At 45.5% G+C, this 25,831-nt stretch overlaps 1 protein-coding gene across 2 annotated transcripts in view; it reads right to left on the reverse strand.

Annotated features, from left to right (window-relative positions):
* Positions 1-12,745: 12,745 nt before the first annotated feature.
* Positions 12,746-25,831, reverse strand: part of EGFR (epidermal growth factor receptor) — a 49,367-nt gene continuing 36,281 nt past the window's right edge. For both annotated transcript variants that reach the window (XM_074146502.1, XM_074146503.1), the window contains 8 exons: positions 21,302-21,457; positions 20,310-20,385; positions 18,953-19,099; positions 15,103-15,200; positions 14,501-14,668; positions 14,359-14,406; positions 14,153-14,258; positions 12,746-13,122 (listed from right to left, as the gene is read on the reverse strand). In XM_074146502.1, the coding sequence (XP_074002603.1) occupies positions 12,746-13,122; positions 14,153-14,258; positions 14,359-14,406; positions 14,501-14,668; positions 15,103-15,200; positions 18,953-19,099; positions 20,310-20,385; positions 21,302-21,457 (1,176 nt within the window). The remainder of the gene's footprint in view (positions 13,123-14,152; positions 14,259-14,358; positions 14,407-14,500; positions 14,669-15,102; positions 15,201-18,952; positions 19,100-20,309; positions 20,386-21,301; positions 21,458-25,831) is intronic.

Here is a 25,831-nt window from a genome sequence, read left to right on the forward strand (position 1 = left end):
CTTCCTGCTGAGCAAACCCCTTTGCCTGGAAAGGTTACCCCAGAAGACTACATATTGAGCATCTTTGTAGAAGTCGTGCTTGGTACAGGGGTGGGTTTTTTCCATGCAAAATCATAGAATGGTTCAGGTTGGAAGGGACCTTAAGGATCAAAATCTAACAGGTAGATTTCAAAGGGAACTAACTGAGCTGAGTACTAAGAAACTTTGCTTTTCGTAAGGTGCAGCACACAAAAAAATCTGCAGCTTGGATGTAGTTCAGCTACAGAGCAAAAGCTTGTGAAGTTGCACTGTCCCTTTGTTAATGGAGCGGAAGTTTTAAACATGGCCTCAAAAACTGACTTCTGTAGGTGCTCCCTTCAAATTCTCTTCCTACAGCCCGTTCTTCTCCTCCCCACTTCCAGGCAGGACCTACAGGCACTTCTCATCCTACAGCATTTGTTACATCCTTCTCCACTAAAGAAAACAAGTCCAAAAGACCATCCAAAGGTCAAATCTACCTAATCCTGCCCAAAATATCTCCAGAGGGCTAAAACTTTTGTCACAAAACAAAATAACAACATGTATGAGGGGTTCAGTTAAAAACTTAGGAAATGAAATGCACTATGTGTGCACGTGTGTGTGTGGTCATTCAACAGTGACCAAATCTTGATGCAGATTTTAAAGAAAGTGCTAGTTTTTCCAAGCCAGACATTGAACCTCCGACACGTCTTTCCCTTAGCTCACCCCTCCTCCAAGTTTTCTTTCTCTCATTAAGAAAGATCGTTATTCTTCCATCCCAGTAGCCCTTGCGCACCCTCACCAACGCTTATTTGCTTCCTCCCCTTAGGCCATCCCACACCAGTCCCTTTTTCTCACTTCCCTACCTGTGTGTAACATGCTTTCCTATGTCCCAGGGTCCTTGTGAGGCTAAGTTTGTGTCACATGCCATGAAGCAGACAGGGCCACCACAGAGGTCTCTCCAGGGTTACTTTGGGTAGTCTGAATGTGCCACCTCTGCCTTCCTGTCTTCTTCCACCAGCTTCTCCCTGCAAACCAGCCTGATGGAAATCCTCCTGACTGGCCCAGCTACCGGCATTTCAACAGACTCATCTCTGGCTAAACAATGATTTTAAGCTTACCAGTGAGTGTTGAGCTCCTGGGAGAAGTGACCTATTGGTCTGAACCAGCTTCTATCGAAAGGAAGCATTAGAAAAGCCAATGCAATTAGCACTCTGACAAGGATGCTTACAAAGATGAATTTGGGATCAGTGCTACCTCTAATTGTGCCTAATTGCATTTTGTTTAATCACGTATAGATCACTCTTTCTCCCAGGAGAACAAAGGCCTGCCTGCCTTTTTGTGTTGGTTTCAAGTGCCCGTTGGAGTTAGCCCCACCATCAAGTAACCATGAAGGTGCACCTTGCTGCTGCCTACCCCGTGGTGGGGGAACACCCCATTGGCATGCAAGACTTCCTTGGCAGGGGTATCAGCTTGGGTTTGCTTTGATATGACACTGGGGAGAAAGCAGCCTGTCTTTCAGGAGGAAGGTACCTGCATGTGCTCTTGAAACATTCAATGTTACTTATGGAGATGTGCCTTGGAGGCCTACCTGTTGCCCCCTGCGAATACAAAAGAAAGCTATGCTCCCAAAGATCTGGGTTTGGCACACAGGCATTTTGTTACTTTAGCTCACCTACACAACCCATTTCTGATGGAAGTTGGGTTTGTTGGCTTAGCACCCAAAAACCCAAGAACAATTCAGAGCCTCACCTGCTTGCAAGTCTATTCCAGCATCATTATTCACAGCAAAACGTAGAGGTCAGATAATTTAAGCAGATCTCCATTGGATTCTGAACCAATAAAAACAAGTACTAGAAATAATTTTGCATTAGCAAGTCCCAGGGGCCAATATGCTAATTGTATATGGAGGTATTATTTGTGTTAGGCAAGACTGGGCCTTTTCTAAAACTGCCATTCACTGAAAATAGCCTTTTTTATTTCTGCAATGGGATAAATTATGCTGGAGCTTCCTCGTATGAAGCAGAAAGGCTGGACAAAGACTGCTCCCCACCAACAGCTTAATGATCACAAACAAAAAATGAACCTAAATCTCTTTGTCCTGACACAGCCTACTTGCATTATTTTAAGACTTTTCACAACACCATCTGCACAATACTGCTTTTCTTGCAAGACGCGAAGAAACGCCAGTAACTGAGCGTGAGGGAAATGGAGTGCTTCACGGTAACATGCACAAGAGCTTCTGAGGGCAGGAGGATGTCACACATGTTACCAACTTGTCTTGTCACTTGTACGCTTGCCACCAAGGGGTACAGTCATATCCTTCAGATGCACATTGCCACGTCAGACTTCAGCTCTATCGTGCATGCAATTGCACTGCAAGTCTACTGAAACTAAATCGCCAAAGAGAAGGATTACTTCTCCATCAGATCAGTGTGGCGACCCTTTCCAGCAGCAGCCCATACTTAGGTTGGATTAAATGTACCGTAAACCTGTACTCCGAATGGACTGGAAAATAAATTGTCTATGCAAGCTCATTTTTTCTGCTCTGTTTCCTGGGAGACCTATTTTAAAGCCAAGTACGTTGTGGACAGAGTTTCTTTCTCTTCCATGAGAGGGCACTATTAGCTTTCCTTCTGCTGCTCTCAGAAGCAAGGGTAGTTGCAGTAGTCTCCTTGGCTGGGCATTCCTGGGCATCCAAGCCAGAGGAACAGGCACCAGAAGCCACACAGACTTTGCAAGCTTGGCTTCCCTTTGGAAATCTCAGATAGCTGCGTGGGCTTTCTACACTTGTCCCATGGCAAGTCTGTGCACAGGGGAGAGCGCTGTGCCTGGAGGACCTCACCGCTGTCTTGTGCCAGAGCTGCATCTTAGTTACACGTCTGCCTGGCCCAACTTGGTTTGACCTAGCGTGGCTTGGTCTCCACAGGCAGTGCTAGAGGTCATGGGTTGCTGTATTTTGCATCCATGAGCATTAAACTCACCCAGAGGTTCTCTGCTTTTGACGATTTAGCAAGCTCCAAGAGCACGATGGAAATCTATACAACCAGCTGTGACCCTTATTACCTGTACTTTGGCTTGTTAAATGAGTGCCAATACAAATACTGCTAAACAAAAGCTGTCTGTAAGACAAGAATAACCATCTCTTGTATCATCATCACTCCTATCTGAGAGTGACAGCGTCCAGTGAAGTCTAGTGCAATCCATAAGTCTGTGCCCCCCCAAAAAAAGAAAAGGAGGAAAAAAAGTGCAAACCAGGCCATATGATACTGGATAAAGGTGACACATAGTTACTGCACTATTTCTGAGCTAGTTCAGTTTCGCAAAGCAGCAGTCTCTGGGGTTAACACAAGCATTAAATAACATTCCTTCTGCTTGTTAGAAAGGAAGCAGGTTTAAAAGTAAGAGGCTTTCTGCAACAAGAGCTCTGGCCTTGACCTTCACACAGATGGTGCTTATTAGAGAGGTTTCAATTCCCAACAAACAATTTAAAGCACCACCTGATCTGTAATTCCAGCTCCTCTCTCAACAAAACAGCAACAATAACCCACACTGTGGGACTGGGGGTTTACTCCCCCACATGTACTTACAGGCGGGCTCCAAGCAGCTCCCACCTCATCCTGTGGGCAGGGATGTGAGGAGGAAGATCAGAGACCCCACCGAGCACCCTAGGAAGGACATGTCCCTTGGCACCTGCTGTGTCAGTGACACCCCTGCTGGGGGTCTGCCATGGGTCTGACTCAGGTGGGCACTGACCTAGGAGCGGAGCCTGTCTCTGCCAGCAAACATAGTGCAGCTTTAAGGAGCCTGAGTCACCTTCTCTGCAGTTCCCAGCACCTGCCTTTGGAAATTGCAAGGTCCCTCCTTCTTGCCAGACTCATGCCCAGTATAAACACCCCTTGTCAAATGCTGCTGCAGAAGTGTTGCCCCAGTGGGCAGCCTTAGGAGAGGAAGGCCATCTGTGACCATCTCCTGCTGAAACGCGACTGCCCCAAAGAACAATGGTGGAGCCCTTCCACATTCAGTGCTGTAATAGGCACAGAGGTCTGTCCAGGCGCCGTGGTAGGTGTTCCGACTCTGGCTGTGGGGCTCCTCAAAGCATGTCGGTTCTTTCATTGGCTGCCTTGGAAATTTCTTAGGTAGAATCATAGAATTGTCCAGGTTGGAAGGGACCTTCAAGATCATCTAGTCCAACCATCAACCTAACTCTGATAAAAACCATCACTAAACCATGTCTCTAAGCACTATGGCAACCCGGCTTTTAAATCCCTCCAGGGATGGGGCCTCAACCACTGCCCTGGGCAGCCCATTCCAAGGCTTAAGAACCCTTCCTGTGTCAACATTTTCCTAATCTCCAATCTGAACCTCCCCTGGCACAACTTGAGGCCGTTTCCTCTTGTCTCATCGCCTGGGACTTGGGAGAAGAGACCGACCCCCCCTGGCTACACCCTTGAAGTCGGCAGCACTGAATTGAGTGGAATTTCTGAATGCTCATCCTTCCCGAATACCCGTGCTTTTCTATACCTACACCATCCTTCACTTCAAGTCCCTCTCTTTTTGTGCTTTGACAGTGGGATTTATCCCCACCAGTGTCCCCACCTCTCCGGGATAAGTACTGAGGTGTTGCTCTGCCTCTCTTATCCTCTCTGTGAAATATGGAGAACAGCAGCTTCCTGTCGGAAAAAGACTTTTGAGTCTGTAAGTTGGTTTTCTGATCTTCACAGAGGAAGCGTACAGACGTACAACATATATTACAGTTTCCTTCTTAATACTAATTATTATTCTTCATAATATTAATATTAACTTATAACCTTCACAAGCCAGCTGGTCACCAAAGAGGCGGGGGAAAAAAAATTACATGCCAAAAGAGCAAAGATTTATTTAATTACTTTTATTAAAATAAAAATATCATGCATTAATACGCATTAGACATTTCTGAGAACCAGTAATATGAAGATTAAGACTACGTCATTTCTGCATAAAGTAAGTTGAGCTGGTAAAACATGCAGCCTACATATTGGAAGGGACTGGATGGAAAGATGAAAATGAGAAAGGTGCTGTAGTGGCTTTTTTTTTTTTTTTTTTTTCTGTGTACAAAGTTCATCTATAAAGACAAAAATGATTTAATTTACTAATCGTGATACCGGAGACTTATCCAGGCTGAATGTGTACTGACAGTCCCAGCTCCTCTCTTCTTTACTGTCTTGTCAACCCAGTGTATTTTGCTCTGTCACGTTGAGGACCCTGTAATTCCTTTAATCTTTGTCTGCTACATGTTCTACCAGTTGGACAGTGAAACAGCAATACTCAGAGGATGCTGGGGATTCATTTGACTGTCTCTGCTAACCAAATTCATCTTTCTGCATAGTGAAGGACAACAGTTTAAGTCATCAGTGTGACTCTGGCCGAGACTTTATTTTGCCTTTCTTTTTCAGGGACTCCTGCGTTGCTGTTGCACAGTTCATACCTGTGCAATTTGCAAACGGCAGTCTGGCTTCACCGTGTGCCAAATGACACACGGATGAGCTTCTGAGGGGTTGCTTTGACTGCATTTCTGCTTTTGTCATAAAAGTTAAGTGAGAACCTGCCATACATATCGAAAGAGCAGCTTTTATTAGCGCCCTGATAAGCAGCACCTGGGCTTTCATATTGCACTTCCAATGGTCACAAGTGTTAACTCTACTATTGCTCACATTATGAAACTCCAGCACTGTGCATGCAGAGAGCCAAAGAGTCTTGGAGAGAGGAACGGGTCCCGTTATTAGCTTCACTAAGCTCTGGATAAATCCCCAAGGTGACAACGTTTACCAAAAAAAAAATCTTAAGTCCATCAATAAAGAACTCATAGCGTGAGTTCTTCTCTGGCTACAAACCATACAAGCTCTAGCCACTGATTTTTCTTCCCCCCAAATACAACAGTATATTACAATAAAAGTTCTCAAAAAATTAAAAACAATTAAAAAGAATAATATACACCTCATTTTTATCGCTCAATATACAAACAATCTTTGATCAACAGTATAAACCATTAAACCATATAAAAGTCAAGAGTTTCTTATTGTACAAATAGTGCTTTCATAGTTGAGTAACTTTACAATGCTGTGAGGGTACCGTCTGTATCTATGGATATATTGCTTGACAGTTTATTAAAACCAAGACATTATATCTTATACTCGGTTGATTGCATCAATACAAAGCAGCCTAAAACGGGCAATGGATCCATAGGATCTCTTGATTATTGTGAGGGATTTTCAAAAATCACTCAACATTAGCCTTGTTTTATACTTTCAGTGTAATCAAGTTAAACATCCCATTAATTTCAAGGGGAACAATATTAGGAATGGAGGATTAAAAAAGCAACCTAGGTATGTGAGCCAAGCCTCCTATCATTGTAGACAGCTACTTCACTTACTCCCTTTCATAAAATATGAGGATAACGTTGATGGCGGTTGCAAATGCGCACTTTTCAGATAGCTTGTGAGAGGTAAGGAGAACGGTCTGTATGAATTCCAGCCTGGCTGGAAATGATGTACCGTATCAGCTACATAGGAACGAAACCTCCAACCGGTCCAGTTGTCAGCTGCGGGTTTGGTTTCTGGTTTTCACCTTATTAATCAGAAAAATCCGTTACTTCAAGGAGAGAGGTACAGAGGGACCACAAAGCCCGCGCTGTGGAGCATCCAGAGAGCCCCATATGCACCACTTGAGAGGACAAGCGTAAAATTGGTGGAGCACCAGCCCTGAATCTTGGCCAAAGGCGTTTTGCCTGCTGACTTCAGGGGTGCAAGAAGTGGCTTGTCTTTTGCCAGCTAGGTCTCCAGTTACCCATTTTTTTCCTCAGGAAACCCTTTGTTCGGATGCTACTGTACGACTGTTTCACCGCTGTCGTACAGCCTACTACCGCCGGACTCTCCTCTCCCATGTGTAAGAAGGAGGGGTTGGTCGCATGCTGTACGTCTGACCAACCCCCAGTTCTCACACAGCCACGGTAATACAGGTGATCTGCCAAAACACACCGTGTCCAACGGAGGCAGGAGGCATGGCAGTCAGCAAAGCCTATCGTGGAAGCGCTGTGATTTCAGCTCCCCTGCATAATTAAAGAGTAATACACAACCAAAAATGTCATCGGTTTAAAGACTCACTGCCTGCCTACACACTTCCTCACATAAAAAGCAGTTATCTCATCACGTCTCATCTTCACATCATTGTATTTTTTCCTGCTACTGAGCCAAAACGTCATGCGTTTGTTTCTTTTTTTCTTGGCTGTGTCCCTGTTTAGCTATTGCGTTGCGTTAGAAAATGAATCAAAATGGAGTAGAGGTTGTAGGTCTGGCCCCGAAGTGATACCTGCTCCTGATATTTGGGTTGGTTTGGTTTTCTACAGCCAGGCCTCACTCTCCTGTCAAGCCCTCTTGGCTCCGTGGAGGTCTGGCCCAGCCCCAATAAAGAGTGGAGATCTGTAGCCTTTCCCTGTAATAAGGGGCTGTGGAAGTGGTGATCAATACCCTATTCCTTTAAAGCAAGAAAACAAGACGTTACATCTTTGGTCCTAATGCAGCCCATTTGACAAGCTACTTGAAGGTGTCATGTTTTACTTTTGTATAAACTTTTTTCTATATTTTTTTTTTAAATATTATTTTAAAAAGGCGCCTTAAAAGTTGTATGCCAGAACAAAGAGAGAACACTTACAAAAAGAAAGCTAGAAAATGGGATCCCAATATAAAATTTTGAATCAGTGGTGATAAAACATTACAAAACATCCTCGCTAAGTGTTATACACAGAGTTTGACATTTCATGAATATACATACAGTTTCTGTCAGGAAGGAGGACACAGGTACATTTTCATACTTAGTCCTGATTCGGATGTTTTCTCACAGAGAAACGCAGGAGGAAAAAAAAAAAGCCAAGAGTAGCATTAACTGCTCGTTTGGAGAGGCAGCAGTCCTGCTGAAAGACGATGTTGAACTCTGAATCTGAAAAATGAGTGCTTGTCTGGAAATGCAAAGTTTCTCCTTGGCACCCTGGAGCACCCCCGAGGATAACCCAGGCACCTTGTGATGCACCTTAAACTGTTTGGGATCCTGTGACACTGATGTAGCCCTAGCTGCATCCTCCAGGGAAGAGACCGACACTATGGTACATTGGTCTTCGAACAAGTAATCTCTGTGGAGGGCTTCGTTTCAAGCCAGTAGCGGGAACAGGAGCCACGTGTCCATTCCCGCCTGCATCTGCAAGAACACTCAATGGCCTCAGTCATGTCCCCAGGGAAATGTGGCAGCTGGATTGGCTGGATGAGCCCTGGCGTTACTCTCTCTACACAAGCCCCTTCCTTTCAAATAAACCACAGGACCGTGCTTTCTAATGCCGAGGCTTCAGGTGGCCATCTGAAGGTGATGCTGGTGGGACAGAGCATCACCCTGAGGCATTTCAGAAACAACCACAACTCACTGCACTGTCGCCTGCCAGCTGGAAATGAAAACAAGCCCCCCCGGCCCCTCGGCTGAATTTACCTGACGAAGACTAATTGCAACATGAAAGAAATTTCCCAAGCCAACTCCCTTTGCAGCAGAAGAAAACAACCCAAGGCCCATATGAAGTCAAGTGCGCTGACACTGCACACAGCTCACTGGGAAACATCAAAGTAAGATGAAGACTCTTGACTTAACTTACATTTTCATACACTTAGCGCTTATTAAGTGTCTTAAATTATTATTGCAAAAGCAGTTCCGTGTTAACTGCAGCTTTATGATTAGGAAATGCCAAGCACTAACTTACGAGTAGTTTTATTTTGCCTTCCATGACAAATATAGTAAAAAGGGAAAATTTTATTTTCTTGAATGGTAAGACACTGTTAGCCTTTAAAAGTGGCTGTGGCCCGCTACATTTCCCTATTGAGTTGTGTTTTAAAAATCAGCATTTTCTACCCACAGCTCCTGAGAGACAACAGCAGAACTTTCAAGTTATTTATGGATGCCGATTTATGTAAGCTCTCAAGATGCAGTGTATTTATTTTTTCTAATATTTGTTAAAAACACGCCAATTTTCATGACCCGTTCAGTAGCCTAAACTCCATGCCACACTGCCATCAGCAAGGTCCCATGAAATGCTGCCGAACCGCGTTCACTTTTACGAGAATCTATGACCTGCACGGGGCTCCTCGCTGTTACGTTGGCAGTGAGCTGGAGTGGGAAAACCAGACCATTTCAGCTGCTTATTGATTTTTTTTATTTTTTTTTTTTAAATTTCATTTGGTACATTGCTAACGTCTGTTGCCCTATTGAGCAGCATCACCCCGCATAGCACCCGTGCCTCCAGCGACAGCCACGTGGTCCCATCCGCTCCCACTGGCTGCCGTGTCTGCCACTGCAGGCGCTGCCCGCAGACTACAGCACGCTGCCCAGTTTTTATTTTTTGCTGGCTATTTTGAGCTGCCGATTTACAAATCATGGCTTAGAGGATGCCTACTCACCAGAACTACTTTACGTTATAGCTAACCCTAGCAATAGGGAGTCTGTACGTTTGTATTGAGACTTTGTGGTCCTACATCCTATTTCCTACTTTTCTCATCAAAATCAATACATTCAAGAAGTGATGCTCTCTGAAACTTACATTGCTTAATTTTTAGATGAATCTCCCTGTTTCTAGAAATGACTTGCTACTGAATCCCTCCTAAATTGTTATGGGCGAGCATATTAGAATCACAGAATGGTAGAATTGTCTAGGTTGGAAGGGACCTTCAAGATCATCTAGTCCAACCATCAACCTAACTGATAAAAACCATCACTAAACCATGTCTCTAAGCACTATGGCAACCCGGCTTTTAAATCCCTCCAGGGATGGGGCCTCAACCCCTTCCCTGGGCAGCCCATGCCAAGGCTTAAGAACCCTTCCCGTGGAAACATTTTTCCTAATCTCCAATCTGAACCTCTCCTGGTACAACTTGAGGCCATAACTCCCATATTAACCTCTATTAAATAATTTTCATGCTACATAATGCTGGTGATACATATTGCTACTTCTCAGCGGCTTGTTTTAGCTAACAGATTAAAACAAAACAGCAGTAAATTCTTTTGTGCAATAGCGTCGGAATGATTTGGCAGGAGAACGTGCGCTATGTCATTTTTCTAGCGTTCTGGTTGGAGACATAACAGATTTAGCAAATTGAAAATTATCTGTGATTTCTGTCAAGGCCTCTTTTTTTGGTTTTATGTCCATTCCTCCCGGGGCGGTGGGTGGAGAGAAGCAACGCTGCCTGTGCGTACATGTTACACGCTTGTGAGAGCAACACAACAAATCTGCTTTCAGGAATGCAAGGAGAAATCTGCCACTAATTGGACGTGGGAACTGAATTTGGGTTAGCGTTTTTAAATACAAGCCAGTCAAGCCTTGCATTCTCCATACTGCCGTGCCTGGGACTTGGTCACGGTGACACAGATGTACCAAACGGGACAATCTTTGGATTTTGACCCACTGTACTGCTCTACCCTAGATTGCAGCGTGGCTGAGGAGCTGCTGCACACACAAAAGCTGCTAATGCATTTTGCACCATGTTACTTATAAAAAGGGTGATTTCACATGACCGTTCTTCTCCTTCGTTCCTCAATAAATCTGTAAAAACGATGTTCTGAGGATTTGCTGCTTGATCCTGGACTCCAGATGTAACACTTAAACACATACTGATATATTCAAAACACAGCAGCAGCATAAATTGGACTATTTCTTGCTTAATATAGACTGCATATCCTCTGCAACTCAGCTGCTTATGCTACCTCCAGCAAGTTCCCAATATTCAATTAGTTAGGGACTTTTGCACCAAAATCACCAAATGTGCCTTCGCTTTCTGAGCTAGTGGTTTGATTAAAATAGCACTGCCAAGCTGCTGGTGGGCTGCATCTAAATTACTGACTAAATTCACACATTTAGGCATTTTACTCCTCCTACATTCATAAGAAATGTTAATGATGGAAGAATCTGAAGTTCTGGATCACGGGCCCCTGGAAAGAGTAGCTGCTGTTGCTGCTGCAATTGATTTATACTATGAAGCTAAAATCTCAGCCTTGCCTAGTCTGCGTATTGCACACCAATCACAGAATGACATGGGGTTGGAAGGGACCTCTGGAGATCATCTAGTCCAACCCCCTGCCAAAGCAGGTCCACCCAGAGCAGGTTGCACAGGAACGTGTCCAGGCGGGTTTGGAATGTCTCCAGAGAAGGAGACTCCACCACCTCCCTGGGCAGCCTCTTCCAGGGCTCTGCCACCCTCAAAGTGAAGAAGTTCTTCCTCATGTTTAGATGGAACTTCTTGTGTTCAAGTTTGTGCCCGTTACCTCTTGTCCTGTCACTGGGCACCACTGAAAAGATACCGGCCCCATAACAGAAGATGATGCTGGGTATTTTAAAGAAGCAGTAGGCAGCCCTGTGTTTCAGAAGAGGAAGATAATGTTTTCCATCACTCCAGGTTATTCTTCCTTTCTATAATTCATTCTCACTGCCCCTCCTGCATTGCCAAGATACGTAACCCCAAAGGGACAGGCCACCAGCCCCAGGATCTGCCCCAGCGTGGTACAGCCATTGGCAGTATTCTGCCTCGAAGTGAGTAAAGCGAAACACCGATACACCCCTTTCCTTTGCCCAATGTATAAGGGAAAATGATTTCTGCTCTGAGTCCCTTTAAGAAGGGAAACAAAACTGTTGGGCTAGAGCTACCAGTGTTTCTTGCCCTAGTCGAGTCTAATTTAGCGTAGTTCTTCCAGTCTGTCTCGTGAATACTCCAATTTGCCACCATTTGCATTTCCTTGACATTTAATCAAAGCCTGCTAAACATTATTTGACACTTCATTTTTCAGTTACAGCAACATCTTTAACAGATTTGTCAAAGAAGAAAGGCATTTTGACAACTTGACAGCTGCATAAGGGATCAGGGGAAAAAAAAAAAAAAAAAAAAAGTCTTGCGTTTGACCATCAGAAAACAAACTAGCAAGCACTTTATAACCATGTACAGAAGACTCTGAGGCGAATTCCTCCGGGCAGTTTTTAGCAGTAGTGGTCAGTAGGTGATGCTTTGTGCCATTTTTGCTCCTTCTGCTAGTTTTCTCCCCCGAGCGATCCACTCACACTGCCCTGGGCAGAACCTCCCATACGTCCCCCAGATGCGCTTCTCCTCTCCGTGCCAAGAAGCGGTATATGGAGCCAATTTGTACAAATCCGGTGGTTTGGAATAACTGTTTCTGTTCCAGGAGTTTTGGAAAACTATTCAGTAACATTATTTTTCTTTTCCTGCTGGTGACCTGAGCACCACAGAGCAGACCAGCAGTACAAGTATCGGATCTTGTAAAAGATCCAAAAATTCTGTTAGAAACATTTATAAAAATACAGACTGTAGAAAGGAATTTGACTGTACAATGTGTACAGTTCTCAAGTTCATCCCAGAGTGGCTTCTTACCATGCTACCATTTGAAAATGAAAGGAATGCATCCATATTTCTTCTGTCCAGGAAGACCCCGCTCCATCCCAACACGCGTCCGAGTGCAGGCTATGGGCCTCAGTTATTACGTGGAAATGAGCAAGACAAGACCCAAACTACCATCAGATGGGCTTTGCGGTTTCAGCCCCCGTGCTGAAAAGGAAAGGTGTGCTTATTGATGTATTGTGGTCGCCGTTCTCTCTAAGCAAGAGTCCGTTCTTGCAGCAGCCAGGTGGTTCACCAAGAGCCTGGCTTGCCTTGCCACAAGAAGAAATTCTTTATGGTCATGCCGAGGCTTCAATGTATTCACTTTTTGGTGCTGCTACCCTCAAGTACTCCGGGTTCTCTGCCGCCGGAACTTTCAAGAGACCATTAGGTTTGGTTTCCTTCGGTAAGAAGTCCTGCTGGTAGTCAGGATTGTCCAGGTTTATTTGGTGGTTGCCTGCCTGGATCCAGTAAGGAGAGCTCTCGAAGACTGTCTTGGAGAGCGGAGACTGGTTGGTGTTGAGATACTCGGGGTTGTCCACAGCTGTGCTGTGTGAATTCTGGTAGCTGGAGTCCGTGGGGACCTTTGAGTTTGCTGTGAGAGAGAAGTTGTTGTAGATTGGATTTTGGACCGCTGAGGCAGATGCTGTCTTGGGCACCAACTGGTTTACGTACTCTGGAATAAAACAAAAATAGAAATGAGAAGGAAGGAAAATTAAGGCATAAAACTAATGCAGGCATTTGCATCACTCGAGGTGTGGTTTCAACCCAGCTGCCACTTGCTCTTTGCGTACAGCATCTCACTGAACTTCCCGGAGCGGAAGAGAGCCAAAGGCAGGGAGTGCTGTGCCGTGGCACCAAACGCGCTGCCCTGAAGCTCGCCTTCAGGAGCTCGGTTTGCAAAGCAGCAGAAAGATAGCTTGGACCACGAGACAGCGAGAGAGCTACTGCTGGTTTTAGTGACGTGTGGGTGGCTACGTCCCAGATACTGTTCTGAAATCGTCGTCTAGGAGCTTAGCTGCCAGAAGCTGTTTCCCTAGGACAATGTTTAGAGATGAGGAAAATGCCTAAAAAACACAGGACCGGCTGTGAGAGACTCCGCGTTTCACTTCAGTGCCATCCCTTGCAGGATCTTTTACCCTTTTTAGCTGTGGCGTATTCTTGGAAGGGTTGGTTTGGTTTTTTTAAGGAGACAAAGCATCGCGAGCGTATAACCCAACACCAGCTCCCTCGGTGCTTGCTGGCTTGCTCTCCGGCTGCCCACGCTGTACGTCCACGTGAAGCCACGAGCTGCCTTCTGTGGACCAACATCTGAAGGCAGGGAAACTGCCAGAAAGCTGCTTGTATTGCTGAAATGGCTTAAGGGGTGAAACACATTTTTTTAGAGGGTATTTTCCCAAGTGCGAGGGTGGTAGATAGCTTTAAACGTGCAGCCACGCACGCAAACTCCCCAGCCAGGTGGCACATGTGGCAAACGTGAGGAACCTGGCTTGTGAAGGAACCCAAATGAGAGGCAGCGAGAAGCAGCCAGAAAAAAGTCTAGGAAAGGGATATATGTACACATTTCCACTCATTTACCGAGCACAAAATGTAGGAAGCATTTGGATTGCTTCCTTTCTACAGCAAAGGAAGGATAACGATTGTATTTGCAATCGAACGACTTGTGAATGAATGGCCGCGGACGGAAACATGGGAGAGGTACTCACCCGGGGCTGGCAGGAAGCCGTCATCTATGCTGTCCTCCAAGAAAGCGCCCGTTGGGTCTGAGCTGTACCTCTGGACAAAGCTGTCTTCCCTCACCGGGTGCCCCTGCTAGGTTGGAAGTAGAGAAAGTCAGTATTAAAGAGACTGTTTTGTAGACGTTGACCCACGTAGGAGAAGTCGCTCCTTTTTTAAAGGTCATTCCACTTACCCCGTTCCTGTCAATGCAGGTTGTAGCAGAGTTGTTGCTAGTAGCACTCTTAAAAAGAGAGAGAAAGAAAACACGGACGTTATGAGAAGCAGATCACTCTTAAAATTGCTTGTCGTGTTTCCACAAAGGAAAAGGTTCCTACCAATGAACTCAAGAGAGGAGTGCGGGATGTTGAAGGGCTGTTGAAAAAGCCCTGGTGCGGCACGAGATACTCATCCGCGTCCACTATATCTTCCATGTCCTCCTCCTCCATCAGGGTGCGATAAAACTTGGAGTCCGTAGGGCTGGGCAGGTGCATCCTATCGTCTCCCTGCGAGACAAGTCGGCGTGAGAGCGGACTCGCAAACTCCCTTCAAGCCCTCATTATCCCCTTCTCTGAGAGACAATGTAAATTTAGTGAGAGGTCCAAGCTGTAAAATTTTGATCTGTGTGTTCAACCAAATTTACCAACAGTTTAGGCAATCTCTGTCTGTGCTGCTGTAAAATATCTGCACTTTGAAGAGGATCAAACTCTGTTCTCCTCTCAGGACTGCAGTATGGACTGTTACTGGACCCAGTACTAAGAAAACAGTGACTGGTCTTGAAATTCTGTTTGGGCTTCTAGCTGAATGTGTTAAGACCTGGAAAGCAATGATAAATCTGGCCTTAAATGATCCATATTATATGTTTTCATATGCATTACTAATCATTTTGGGCCTCATATTAAATGCCCATCGGAGATTTTCCTAGCATTAGGTTTAGTACCTGTATAACAAGATAGCGTGGAGGGTCACGGGCCATTTTGGAGAACTCTGCTATCAGTTCGCGGAACTTGGGACGGCTGTCTGCATCAATCATCCAGCCTGGAGGGACAACAGGAAAAGCAACGCACAAATAAAGTTGGTTTTGGTGATCAAACACAGAGCTTCAAATAAAATGTAACAGGAAAAAGAGAAGTGCCACGCATGGAACAGAGAAAGGAGTTGCCCATAAGGGTCCACCATAAAAACTTCATTCACCAGCCACTGGTGTGAATTTCAGCATTTAAAGTGCACATCTTGGCAGTTTGGGGAAGAATGAAGGAGTAATCACAGAATCACAGAATGATATGGGGTTGGAAGGGACCTCTGGAGATCATCTAGTCCAACCCCCTGCCAAAGCAGGTCCACCCAGAGCAGGTTGCACAGGAACGTGTCCAGGTGGGTTTTTAATGTCTCCAGAGAAGGAGACTCCACCACCTCCCTGGGCAGCCTGTTCCAGGGCTCTGCCACCCTCAGATGAGAAGTTGAACATGAGAAGTTCCTCCTCATGTTGAGATGGAACTTCTTATGTTCAAGTTTGTGCCCGTTATCTCTCATCCTGTCACTGGGCACCACTGAAAAAAGACTGGCCCCATCCTCCTGACACCCACCCTTTGAGTATTTGTAGGCATTGATCAGATTCCCCCTCAGCCTTCTCTTCTCCAGACTAAAAAGACCCAAGTCTGGAGACTAATAAAACCCTGAGGTTGGAAAAGCTCCGGGCTGAGCTTTTCTCCTCTCCTTCTGGCCTGTCTCCGCGTGGGCAGACCGGTCCCACTCGAGTGATAATAAGGCATCGGTCCTGACGATAGCAAATGGGTAGGGCAGCCTGGATCCATCCAGATTAGTCTGCTCTGAAAAAGCTCTGGAAGATGGGGATTCAAACTAAGTTCAGGGGGTGCCTGCAGATGTACGGCGATCTGACCCTCCTCACTGCACTGCTTTGTGAAATCCTGGGAAGCCTAAAGCAGAAGCTACACTTGTATTTTTCTACTCTTTGTACCAGATGTCTCCTAAAATTCAAAACATCCTCGCTGGGGACATTCTGAAAGATTAACTATATCCAAGCTGCTTTTAATTAGTAAACGGACTTCAACAAAAACAAGTCCTACAGCTTAATGTGGATCAGTGCTAGAAGAGATTTCGATTCGGTTTAACATCTGAGATTACTTAGGAAACCCACGCTTTCTGTTATCAACTAGCAGATGAGCTGATGTAGAGACTCTTGTCTTTAAAATTAAAAATAATAAAGGTCAAGCTTAGTGCATCTGGAGGAACTCATAAGAGACAGCCTACCCATAGTAACGGAGGAATGAAGTGATAATGTGCCATCTGAAATCTGCATTAGACAAATTCTCATCATTGCCAGTTACCTTTTACCGCGCTAGAAATACGATCCTATGCTAATTGAAGAAGAAATTCTTGTTTTCAGACAGAGTGGAGCATTCGGGAGCTTGCTGCTGTCGCAGAAGTAGCATCTACTATGTCTGAATTTATTTCTGAGTTGCATGTTTAAATACTGCTTCTTAAATAAATTAAAAAATATATTAAAATTGTTGTGCAATAAATTTGAACATTTCAGTTTGTGTCCTCTGCTGATAAAAGAGATGACTGAGAATCTTTCTACATCTGGACTGGCCCCGAGGAAAGGCAATGGGCTGAGGTGTCAGGGGGGTTCAGCATCTCTGAGGATGACTTTCTAGGACATTGCTTGTGGGTCCAGGCACCTCCCAGTCTAGGTGCACACATCTGGATCCAGTTCCTGCTTGCCCTGCTGAGCACAGGATCAGGCTCGCCCTGCTCCGTGCCTGCCCTGACAAAGCAACCTGTGAATGCTCCAGGATTCCCCAAAAGTGCTGCACTTTGGGGTCTTCATGGTAGCGTGGCTCTTATTTCAGGAACAGGTACATTTTGCTCCAGTGAGAAGGTCTTAAATGCCACCTAGTGGGCTGCTTAGCAGCATCCTCACAGTAGTGAGCAGGGATGTGGCAGTCATGGCCCAGAGGTGCGCGGGAAGACTGGTAATAATCTGACATTTTAGCAGCTGATAGAGATGGAAAAGGTGTTTGGGGTTCAGAAGCCCTTTTGACATGCCCTAAAAATGGCCAAGAAGCGCTTCAGAGACCCTCAGCTCTTGTGCTACTTCATTGCCACAGCTGTGTGCTGAAAAGGAGCCACCCAAAAATGAGGAAGAAACGGGATGAAGAACTCCGAATCCTCATGTGCACCTGCCATTACGGTGGTGCCTGTGCTCCCGGCACTCCTCGAGTGAAAAGAACACATAATACATGTGTGATTGGAGGGGGGGGGGGGCATATACTACTGAGCTAAGGGGGAGCCTGGAGGAGAAGGCAGCGTTAATTTTATTTTCTAGTGTTGCGTCAAGAGGCAAAATAGTTTTGGCAGAAAATAAAACGCCCTGGCGTTCTAACACTCCTCACCGAGGTGGGAGGCTAGGGGCGGCTGGGTTTAAATTCTGAGTGATGCCCAATTCACCACTATCAGTCCAGTCGTGTTTAATATATATTAAACTATCACGATTCTAGATACACTAATAGTAGACTGCACCTTCAGTCTAGTCGTGCTCATGAACTAGCACGGCCGCACTCTAATGTTTGGTGGCGTTCAATGGGAAACCGAAACGGCTAGCTACTTAAGCAGTGCAGTTTATTTAAGCGACAGATAGAAAGGTTCTTATGGTTTGCCGGTGATAAATACACTGTCTGCAAAGCACGTGCGAGTATAAATATTGTTAATGGTACAAAGCGCGTGACGAAGTTACAGACAATACAGCCTGGCTCTAAATGTAAAATGTAAAAAGATGTTAAATGTAAAAAGATAACCCTCTAGAGAGATTTCTAAGTTCCCCGAGGAAGCACTCGGTATAGTCTAAGTCTTACCCACAGGTGTCCCTATGGGGGGGAAGAAAGGCTCAGCCCCTCGACTGGTCCCGGGAGTCAGAGGCAGTCCGTGATGGGGTCCTCCCTGACTCGTTTACGATGGTGTCTTCCCTAGCATCCTCCCTTTCTGGGGCTATTTTTATATCAAGGTGGAGTTTGAGTGACTTTAGTCATAAATACCTTTATTATGATTGGTGTAAAATTCTCTCGCCTCGCATTTAAAGGTATAGTTTACGAAAAATTCAGGGCGCAGACTCAAGGAGGAGTGGTCGCACCTCGGAGGCGGGTAGCCTTCGGGCTGGAGGTGTGTTTTGATATTATAATGACATTATAATGAGCAAAGTTCGCACAAAGGACAGCATTTCATCAAAATTTGACAGGCTGTTGGCTCAGGGTAGCAAGCATGCCGCTTATCACTTCCATAGGATCGCCTTGTTCCCATATCTGCTGTGTAATCACAGAGCTTGGCCGTGGAATCTTCACTCCACTCCATCCTCCGTGTTGCTTTTGCAAGCAATATTGTTCAGGGAGTCATAGATGTAGCGGATTCCTCGCATACCAGCTGCCGCTGTGTTCCACCCTGGAAACGTTTCCATTTTATACCTTTTCCTTAATGTGTGAACAGTGCTATATATTTTTAATAAAAATGATATTTTAGGAATTATTCCACATCTAGGCACACAAAACCAGAGTAAATGAGGTAAAGTGGGTGGTGGTGTGCTAATTTATACCGCCTGACAATATCAGTTTAAAATAATTGACAGTATCGAGTGGTGTGGACGATGAAAAAAACCACCAGTTGTCTGGATTAGTGACTAATGAAACCGTATCCCGTGTTCCTAGTAAAAGCTCGAGGTGCGGGAAGACCTAATTCGACCTTATGGTGAGCACCCACAACCCCAACCGTGAACTCACATTTGACCATGATCATGTAGACGTCGATGGTGCAGATGGGGGGCTGGGGCAAGCGCTCGCCCTTCTCCAGGACAGAGGAGATTTCACTGGCGGGTATCCCGTCGTACGGCTTGGACCCAAATGTCATCAGCTCCCAAACTGTCACACCTGCAGGGTGGGAAGAGAAGACGGTGAGAGAGGCTTTGTTGGGAGCCGGAGGGGGGCAGAGAGGTGGTGGAGTGGAGAGGGCTTTCCTGGAGGCACTGCATTGCCAGAGCCTCACCTGGGAAAAGCATTTTCTGCCATGATTTTAAAAAAAAGCAAATTAATAAAACAGGTTGTAATTGTCCCGCTTTCCTTTTTTGTTGGTTTGTTGTGGGTTTTTTTTGTTGTTGTTGGGCTCTTTTTTTTTTAAAATCTCAGCTACTCTCTCAGTGTTGAACATCCCGCAAAAACATCCCAGCCCCAGAGGAAGGAAATGCAGGCTACCACCTCCTGACTCCAACCCAGCAAGTGGTTTTAAAAATGGAAGCTGTCTTTTTGTTTGAAAACAATCTCTCTGGAGACGAGCGGGAGCAGTTTTTGAAAGACGTGTAAACCAGCTGCCCCAGTGCCTCTTGCCCACATACCACGTACTCTTGCGACGTAGCTGTTTTGATTGCCTGGTAGCTTAGGATACAAAACAAGATTTTGGATGCCAAGATACATAAATGGATTAAGAGGACCAGAGGCTGTACTTTTTCTAAAAGGACACAGGATCTGACCATCTGCATTAAATATTTTCCAGGAATATCAGAGCCCACGGAGTGGAAATTTTTTGAATAAGTTGCTTTGGAAAGTTTCTGCTCCTCTTCCATTGAAGCTGGCTCATGAACTATACCAAATATGAAACGAATTGTCTAAGGAGGTTATCACTTTGCGTCCCTTTTAGCGCTGTCCTCTCAACACCAGGACAACGCCAACATTTTAGGCCCCAGCAGAGTTACGCTGATTGATTGACCCTGACCGACAGCGTGGCCAACGGTTTGAAGTCCTCCCTCTGGTGATGTGACTTCATTGTCAGCCCGGTTCTATTTCACGTGGAGTTACTGAAGAAAAGCATCCCCAGAACTTGAGCAAATGGAGCAGTCTCCTGCCTGCAGCCCCTTCCAGGGGAGGGCACATCATCCGAAAGCATATTCTGCAAAACACCTTACACCTCACTAGCGTGCAATTTCACGGGAATTTTACTTTGTTGAATAGGTGATTTGGGCCCCCTGTTGATGTTTAATCTCTCAGTCTTCTCACAATAGGAAGAAAAAAGGGCTGTGTAGAGTCACTTGCAAATCCTGCAACTTTCCAGCCCGTTTACAATAATTATAACTGGTTTTAAACTCACCATAACTCCAGACATCACTTTGATGAGTGTAAATCCGGTGTAAAATTGACTCCAAGGCCATCCATTTAATAGGAACCTAGGAAAATTCACAAGGAAGCCGTAAGAGGCTGACCCAAAATTTATCAGAGAATATTTACCACCAGGTGGTGTTTAAACCAACAGTTTGGTTGCAGAAGGGAGACAAACCAATCCACAACCACCACAACTATCTGAGTGGTAAAGCAGGTAACTTTTGAGCCCCTTATTATTATTTTCATTTATTATGTTAAAACCTGGGAACTGGTGAAATATTAAGCATATTAGAAATATCCCTTACAGTTAGTTTTACAATATTTTTAACAGTCAAACTACTATTTTTTTTTTTTAGCCTTCTCTCATAACAGGACACAAGTCCACCCTCAGTCTGTACGATAAAGACTGATCTGCCCTCACATGGTTCCCATTTGTGGTGTCTCCAATATCTGCAAGCAGCTTCTCTTTAATTTCTCAGCAGGACACACTCCCTCCATCAGCACGTAGTACAACACGAAGGCGTGTTGAACCAAGCCTGACAGGTCTTTCTTCTGCTGTAAATATACAGCGTTCCCTTTCTCTTCATAAACGGCACAGTGCTGTTAGTGTTGGCTACGCTGATGAATTCAGCCATGTTTGGTGGGGGTTTTTTTTAATGTTTTGGGTTTTGTTTTTTTGTTTTTTTTTTTTTAAGAATCTTGCTTTTTTCCCAGACATTCTGGGTGGGAATTTCAAAAGCCTTTGCTGCTCTGCTACCTCCGCTCCCACCGCAGTCCCACTGGCCTGACGCTGCTTCGGCTGGTTTCAGAGGACTCCCACAGGCTTCAAAGGCAGCACGCCGAGACGGCCACTGAGAGCTTTGAAAAACCCACTCTCTTTCTTTTTTTTTTTTTTTTTTTTCCTCCTTCCTGTTTTTAAGGCTCCTGCACAAGCACAGACACCAACAGACGTGCAGCGGTTCATTCTCCGATGTGCTTTACCTTGCCTCCCTCGGCGTGATACTCCTTCTCATCGGCGCCGAGCAGCTTTGCCAGCCCAAAGTCCGTGATTTTCACATGTTGAGGAGTCTTAACAAGGACGTTCCTGGCAGCAAGGTCACGGTGCACCAGGCGACGCTCCTCCAAATAGTTCATTCCCTGCAATGAGACAGACCATGGGTAGGCACCACACGCTTTGGGCTTGGAGCTGCTCTGTGGTAACCACCATAAACATGTGGTAACCACCATAAACATGTGGTAACCTATCCCCCCTTCAGAAAAAGGCTGGCTGTTTCGATCTACGTGATGCTTATTGCTAGGTAAGGATATAGCCCTACACAATTACAATGAGAAGCAACCGTTACCCTCCAGGAACCTTTTTGTGGGTCCATGAGCCAGTGGAGTCATGGAGAAAAAAGGGACAGTAGCGGGTATAGCTACTGTATAGCTGAATGTATCCCAGGGGATACGGTTCCTTTGGGATGTAGTTCAAGAAAGATAAAGCTTGGACTTCCAAAGTACTTCTGGAGTACTGTGTCCAGCGCTGGAGTCGTCAGCACAGGAAGGACATGGACCTGTTGGAACAGGTCCAGCCGAGGGCCACGAAGATGCTCCGAGGGCTGGAGCACCTCTCCTATGAAGACAGGCTGAGAGAGTTGGGGTTGTTCAGCCTGGAGAAGAGAAGGCTCCGGGGAGACATTATAGCGACCTTCCAGTACCTGAAGGGGGCTACAGGAGAGATGGGGAGGGACTCTTTGTCAGGGAATGGAGAGATAGGAAGAGTGGTAACAGTTTTAAACTGAAAGAGGGGAGATTTAGATGAGATACTAGGAATAAATTCTTTCCTGTGAGGGTGGTGAGGCACTGGAACAGGTTGCCCAGAGAAGCTGTAGATGCCCCATCCCTGGAGGGGTTCAAGGCCAGGCTGGATGGGGCTTTGAGCAACCTGGTCTGGTGGGAGGTGTCCCTGCCCATGGCAGGGGGGTTGGAACTGGATGATCTTTAAGGTCCCTTCCAACTCTAACCATTCTATGGTTCTAAATAAGGGGTCAAACCCTTCTTTCAGCTGTGTTTGTGCAACCCCAGTGACTTCAGGAGAGCACAGTGCAGAATTTAGCTATCACCTTCCATACACACACAGGCCAACCCTACAGAGAGTGTGTAGACACTAATGGCCTGGGAGAAGAGTCCAAGCAAAACTAAATGAATCGTTCAAAGTTGCCAATTCTGCCTCTTGTTACGGCGTGCTCTGCCTGCTCCCTGCTAACAACGAGGCATCCCACTGCAAAGGTGGAAATAAAATGAAAAAAAAAAAAAAAATCGTTTTATGGCTGAGCTCAGAGTTGCCTCTATTTTCAAGTTGTCATTGAAAAGGCAAGTTCTTCCAGTTTCACTGCCTCCTGTGATTAGACCGGATTTGCCATAGCGTACGTGCTTTTTTGGTACAACTGCCTCTTGAGGAAGAATACAACTAATTGTGCCGGTTTGGCTTTTAAGGTATGAATCTAACAGCTGCATTTCTAACCACAGAGATTATTCCCTTTTCCCTCAACTCCAGTCCCGTGGTGTACGAAATCAAAAAGTTAATGATTCCTAAGTTTCCTGCAAGATCCTTTCTAAAAAACCACAATTATTCCCAGTCGATAGGTTTCTGCTGGCGGCAGCTTACGTGCTTGTATTTTTATGGAGAATTAATAAAAAAGTGCTTCTAACCTACAAAGTTAAGACCAAAATGATCATGTTGATGTGATGACAGAGCACTGGAGGGAATAATTCCCTTCCAGCCTCCGCCCCCTTTCCTAAGCCCACTGCTAACCTGGACCACCATGGAATCCTCCACCCAAGCTCCCCAGGAGAACTTCACCCATGGGCTGCTAATGTTGCCAAAACAAACCACCCAAACAAGCTGGCACAATGCCACTACGAGCATGCACTTAATTACACTAATAGATCTTCAGCAAGCAGAGCTCTTGAAGCAAAAAAAAATCTCGAGCTGCCGACAGAAAACAGACTATCTTAAAAAAAAATAATCACATAATCTAGCGCCAGTAGGACAAAATATTTCCTGCTGAACATGTCTTGCTGCAGAGACTTACTAAGACGTGAAGCTGCTGAAAGGCAGAATATCAGTTTCGCACTAAGCTGTTTTAAGATACTCGTAGCTAAAAGGTTTGTGCGCGTGCACAGCCGTACACCGAAGATGCTGAACTGCTCGTCTGGAAAGTTCAGCAGATCTATAATGGTGTGCAGGCCTGGGGCTTAAGCCATTTTTCAAGAGGGAATGGCTTCAAGTTGCAACAGGGTAGGTTTAGACTGGACATTAGGAAGAAGTTCTTCACAGTAAGAGTGATCAGACACTGGAACAGGCTGCCCAGGGAGGGAGTTGAGTCACCATCCTTGGATGTGTTTAAGAGCTGTTTAGATGTGGTGTTGGGGATATGGTGTAGGGAAAAACTTTGTAGAGTAGGGTAGATGGTTGTACTCGATGAGCCCAAGGGTCTTTTCCAACCTACATGATTCTATGATTCTATGATTCTATTCATCATTGAGTGCAAGACCCATGCGGTCAAAGAGTTACTTCTCAGGGTTTCTGCACATGGAGTGTCTACGCTCTGTCATAACATCTCGTCTGTTCAGTGAAAGATAATGTTTGTAAAAAAATGCAAAGAAAACCTATTTCAAAGCTGCGAAAATGGAAAGAAAAATAAGCTTCCCAGGGAACTTGCCTCCTGCTGGTTAGTTACCAGACATAAATATATTTGTTTCAATTTCCACCTCCCCCCTCCAAAAGTAGACTTTTTAAAGAGTCAGAGAACGTCCAAAAATCTGAGAGGACTTCATCAGAGCAGCAACACCAGGCACATTGGTGGGAAAAAGCCGTACGTGTGATTTATAAGTGCTTTGAGGAGAACTTCAGTGCTGAGCAGCACAAAGGAGTGTGTTGAAGATCAGGCAGCACTGGAGAGGGTAGAGGCTGCTATGGGCCAATGTTGAACCGACATGAAAAAAAAAAACATCAAAGAGAAGCTAACAATTGTGAATGGCAACCTTTTGGGCAAGCGACGCCCCAAGCATCAGTTTGGGGACTGATATTGCCACCTTAAAAATTAACAAGGAGGAGGAGGGAAATGTGGCCTCCAGCTCATCCTCCAAAGGGATTGAAACAAGGACAGAGCAGTAATTGATTTTGAAAGAGTCAGAAAAAGGCAGTTCACATCCCGGATGGAGGCATAAATTATAATTCGCTTGCTGTGGAGCGCGCTGTACAGAAGTATGCACACCGAGATGAAAAATGTGCTCTGTATACTTTTGGTGGACGCATTTCTGAGGTTCTCAGCATGTTTCCTGAAAGCAAACCACGGCTGGGCAAGCCTGGGATGTATACAAGGTCTCAAGGGAGCGATAAGGCTGTTAAGTGTGTGGTTAGCTTGCAGACCAGCATTCCCGAAATAAGCAGCATTAAAGCAGCTGGGCTTTGCGGATACTGCCGTCTCACACGACAAACCTCCCAACAATCTGCAGCTTTTTTTTTTTTTTTTTTTTTTTCTTTGCTGGTTTTGCTCCATTCTTCCACGTATGCAAATAGCAAACCACCTCCCAAGCACAGCATATTGCTGCTAAGGGCTAGAGGCCATCCTTCAGGCTCCTTTGCTGCTCTTCTCTTTGGCAAACAGTGCCCAGTGTGATAATGAGCCTTTTATTTGTCACCACGGCCACTGCGATTAGATTACAGGCACCAACTCAGGGTATATATATCACAGAACAGCCCTGGGGTGCCCGAACATCTTCCAGTCGCAGCCAGCCTGTGCTACAACGGACCTGGTATTTATTTCTCAGCAGTTTCGATCCCCAGGTCTCAGAGATTTCAGCCCGAAATTCTCCGAGGCGCACAAGAAGGTGTATTCAACAACATCACTGTTTGCCCCACGGCACAGCCCGAAGGAATCCAGATGGAAGCAGTATTTTGGTATGGGAATTGCCAAATTCTGCTCCCTTCCGCGCCCCAGCTTCGTTGCATCACCTTATCGTTTCATTACGGGGTGTTTGGGTTGGACATAAATGTCTTGGTGATAATACTACGCTGTCTAGGAGCATTTTGAAGGATACTTAAGGTTTGCTCAGCAGCTTGAAGATCACAGAATCACAGAATCACCTAGGTTGGAAGGGACCTTTTAAGATCACCTAGTCCAACCAATGAAAAAACAAACAAACAAACAAACAAAAAACCACACACACACCCCCCACCACACCACCCAACACTAATCCATATTCCCAAGCACCATGTCAACTCCTCTCTTGAATACCTCCAGGGATGGTGCCTCAACCACCTCCCTGGGCAGCCCATTCCAATGCCTGATAACCCTTTCAGTAAAGAAATATTTCCTAATATCTAACCTGAACTTCCCCTGGCGTAACTTGAGGCCATTACCCCTTGTCCTATCATCTGTAACTTGGGAGAAGAGACCGACCCCCGCCTCTCTACAGCCTCCTTTCAGGTAGTTGTAGAGAGCGATGGCAAATTGTTCAAGACAA

This window comes from Numenius arquata, chromosome 4 (assembly GCF_964106895.1).
Source record: "Numenius arquata chromosome 4, bNumArq3.hap1.1, whole genome shotgun sequence".
Lineage (NCBI taxonomy): Eukaryota > Metazoa > Chordata > Aves > Charadriiformes > Scolopacidae > Numenius > Numenius arquata.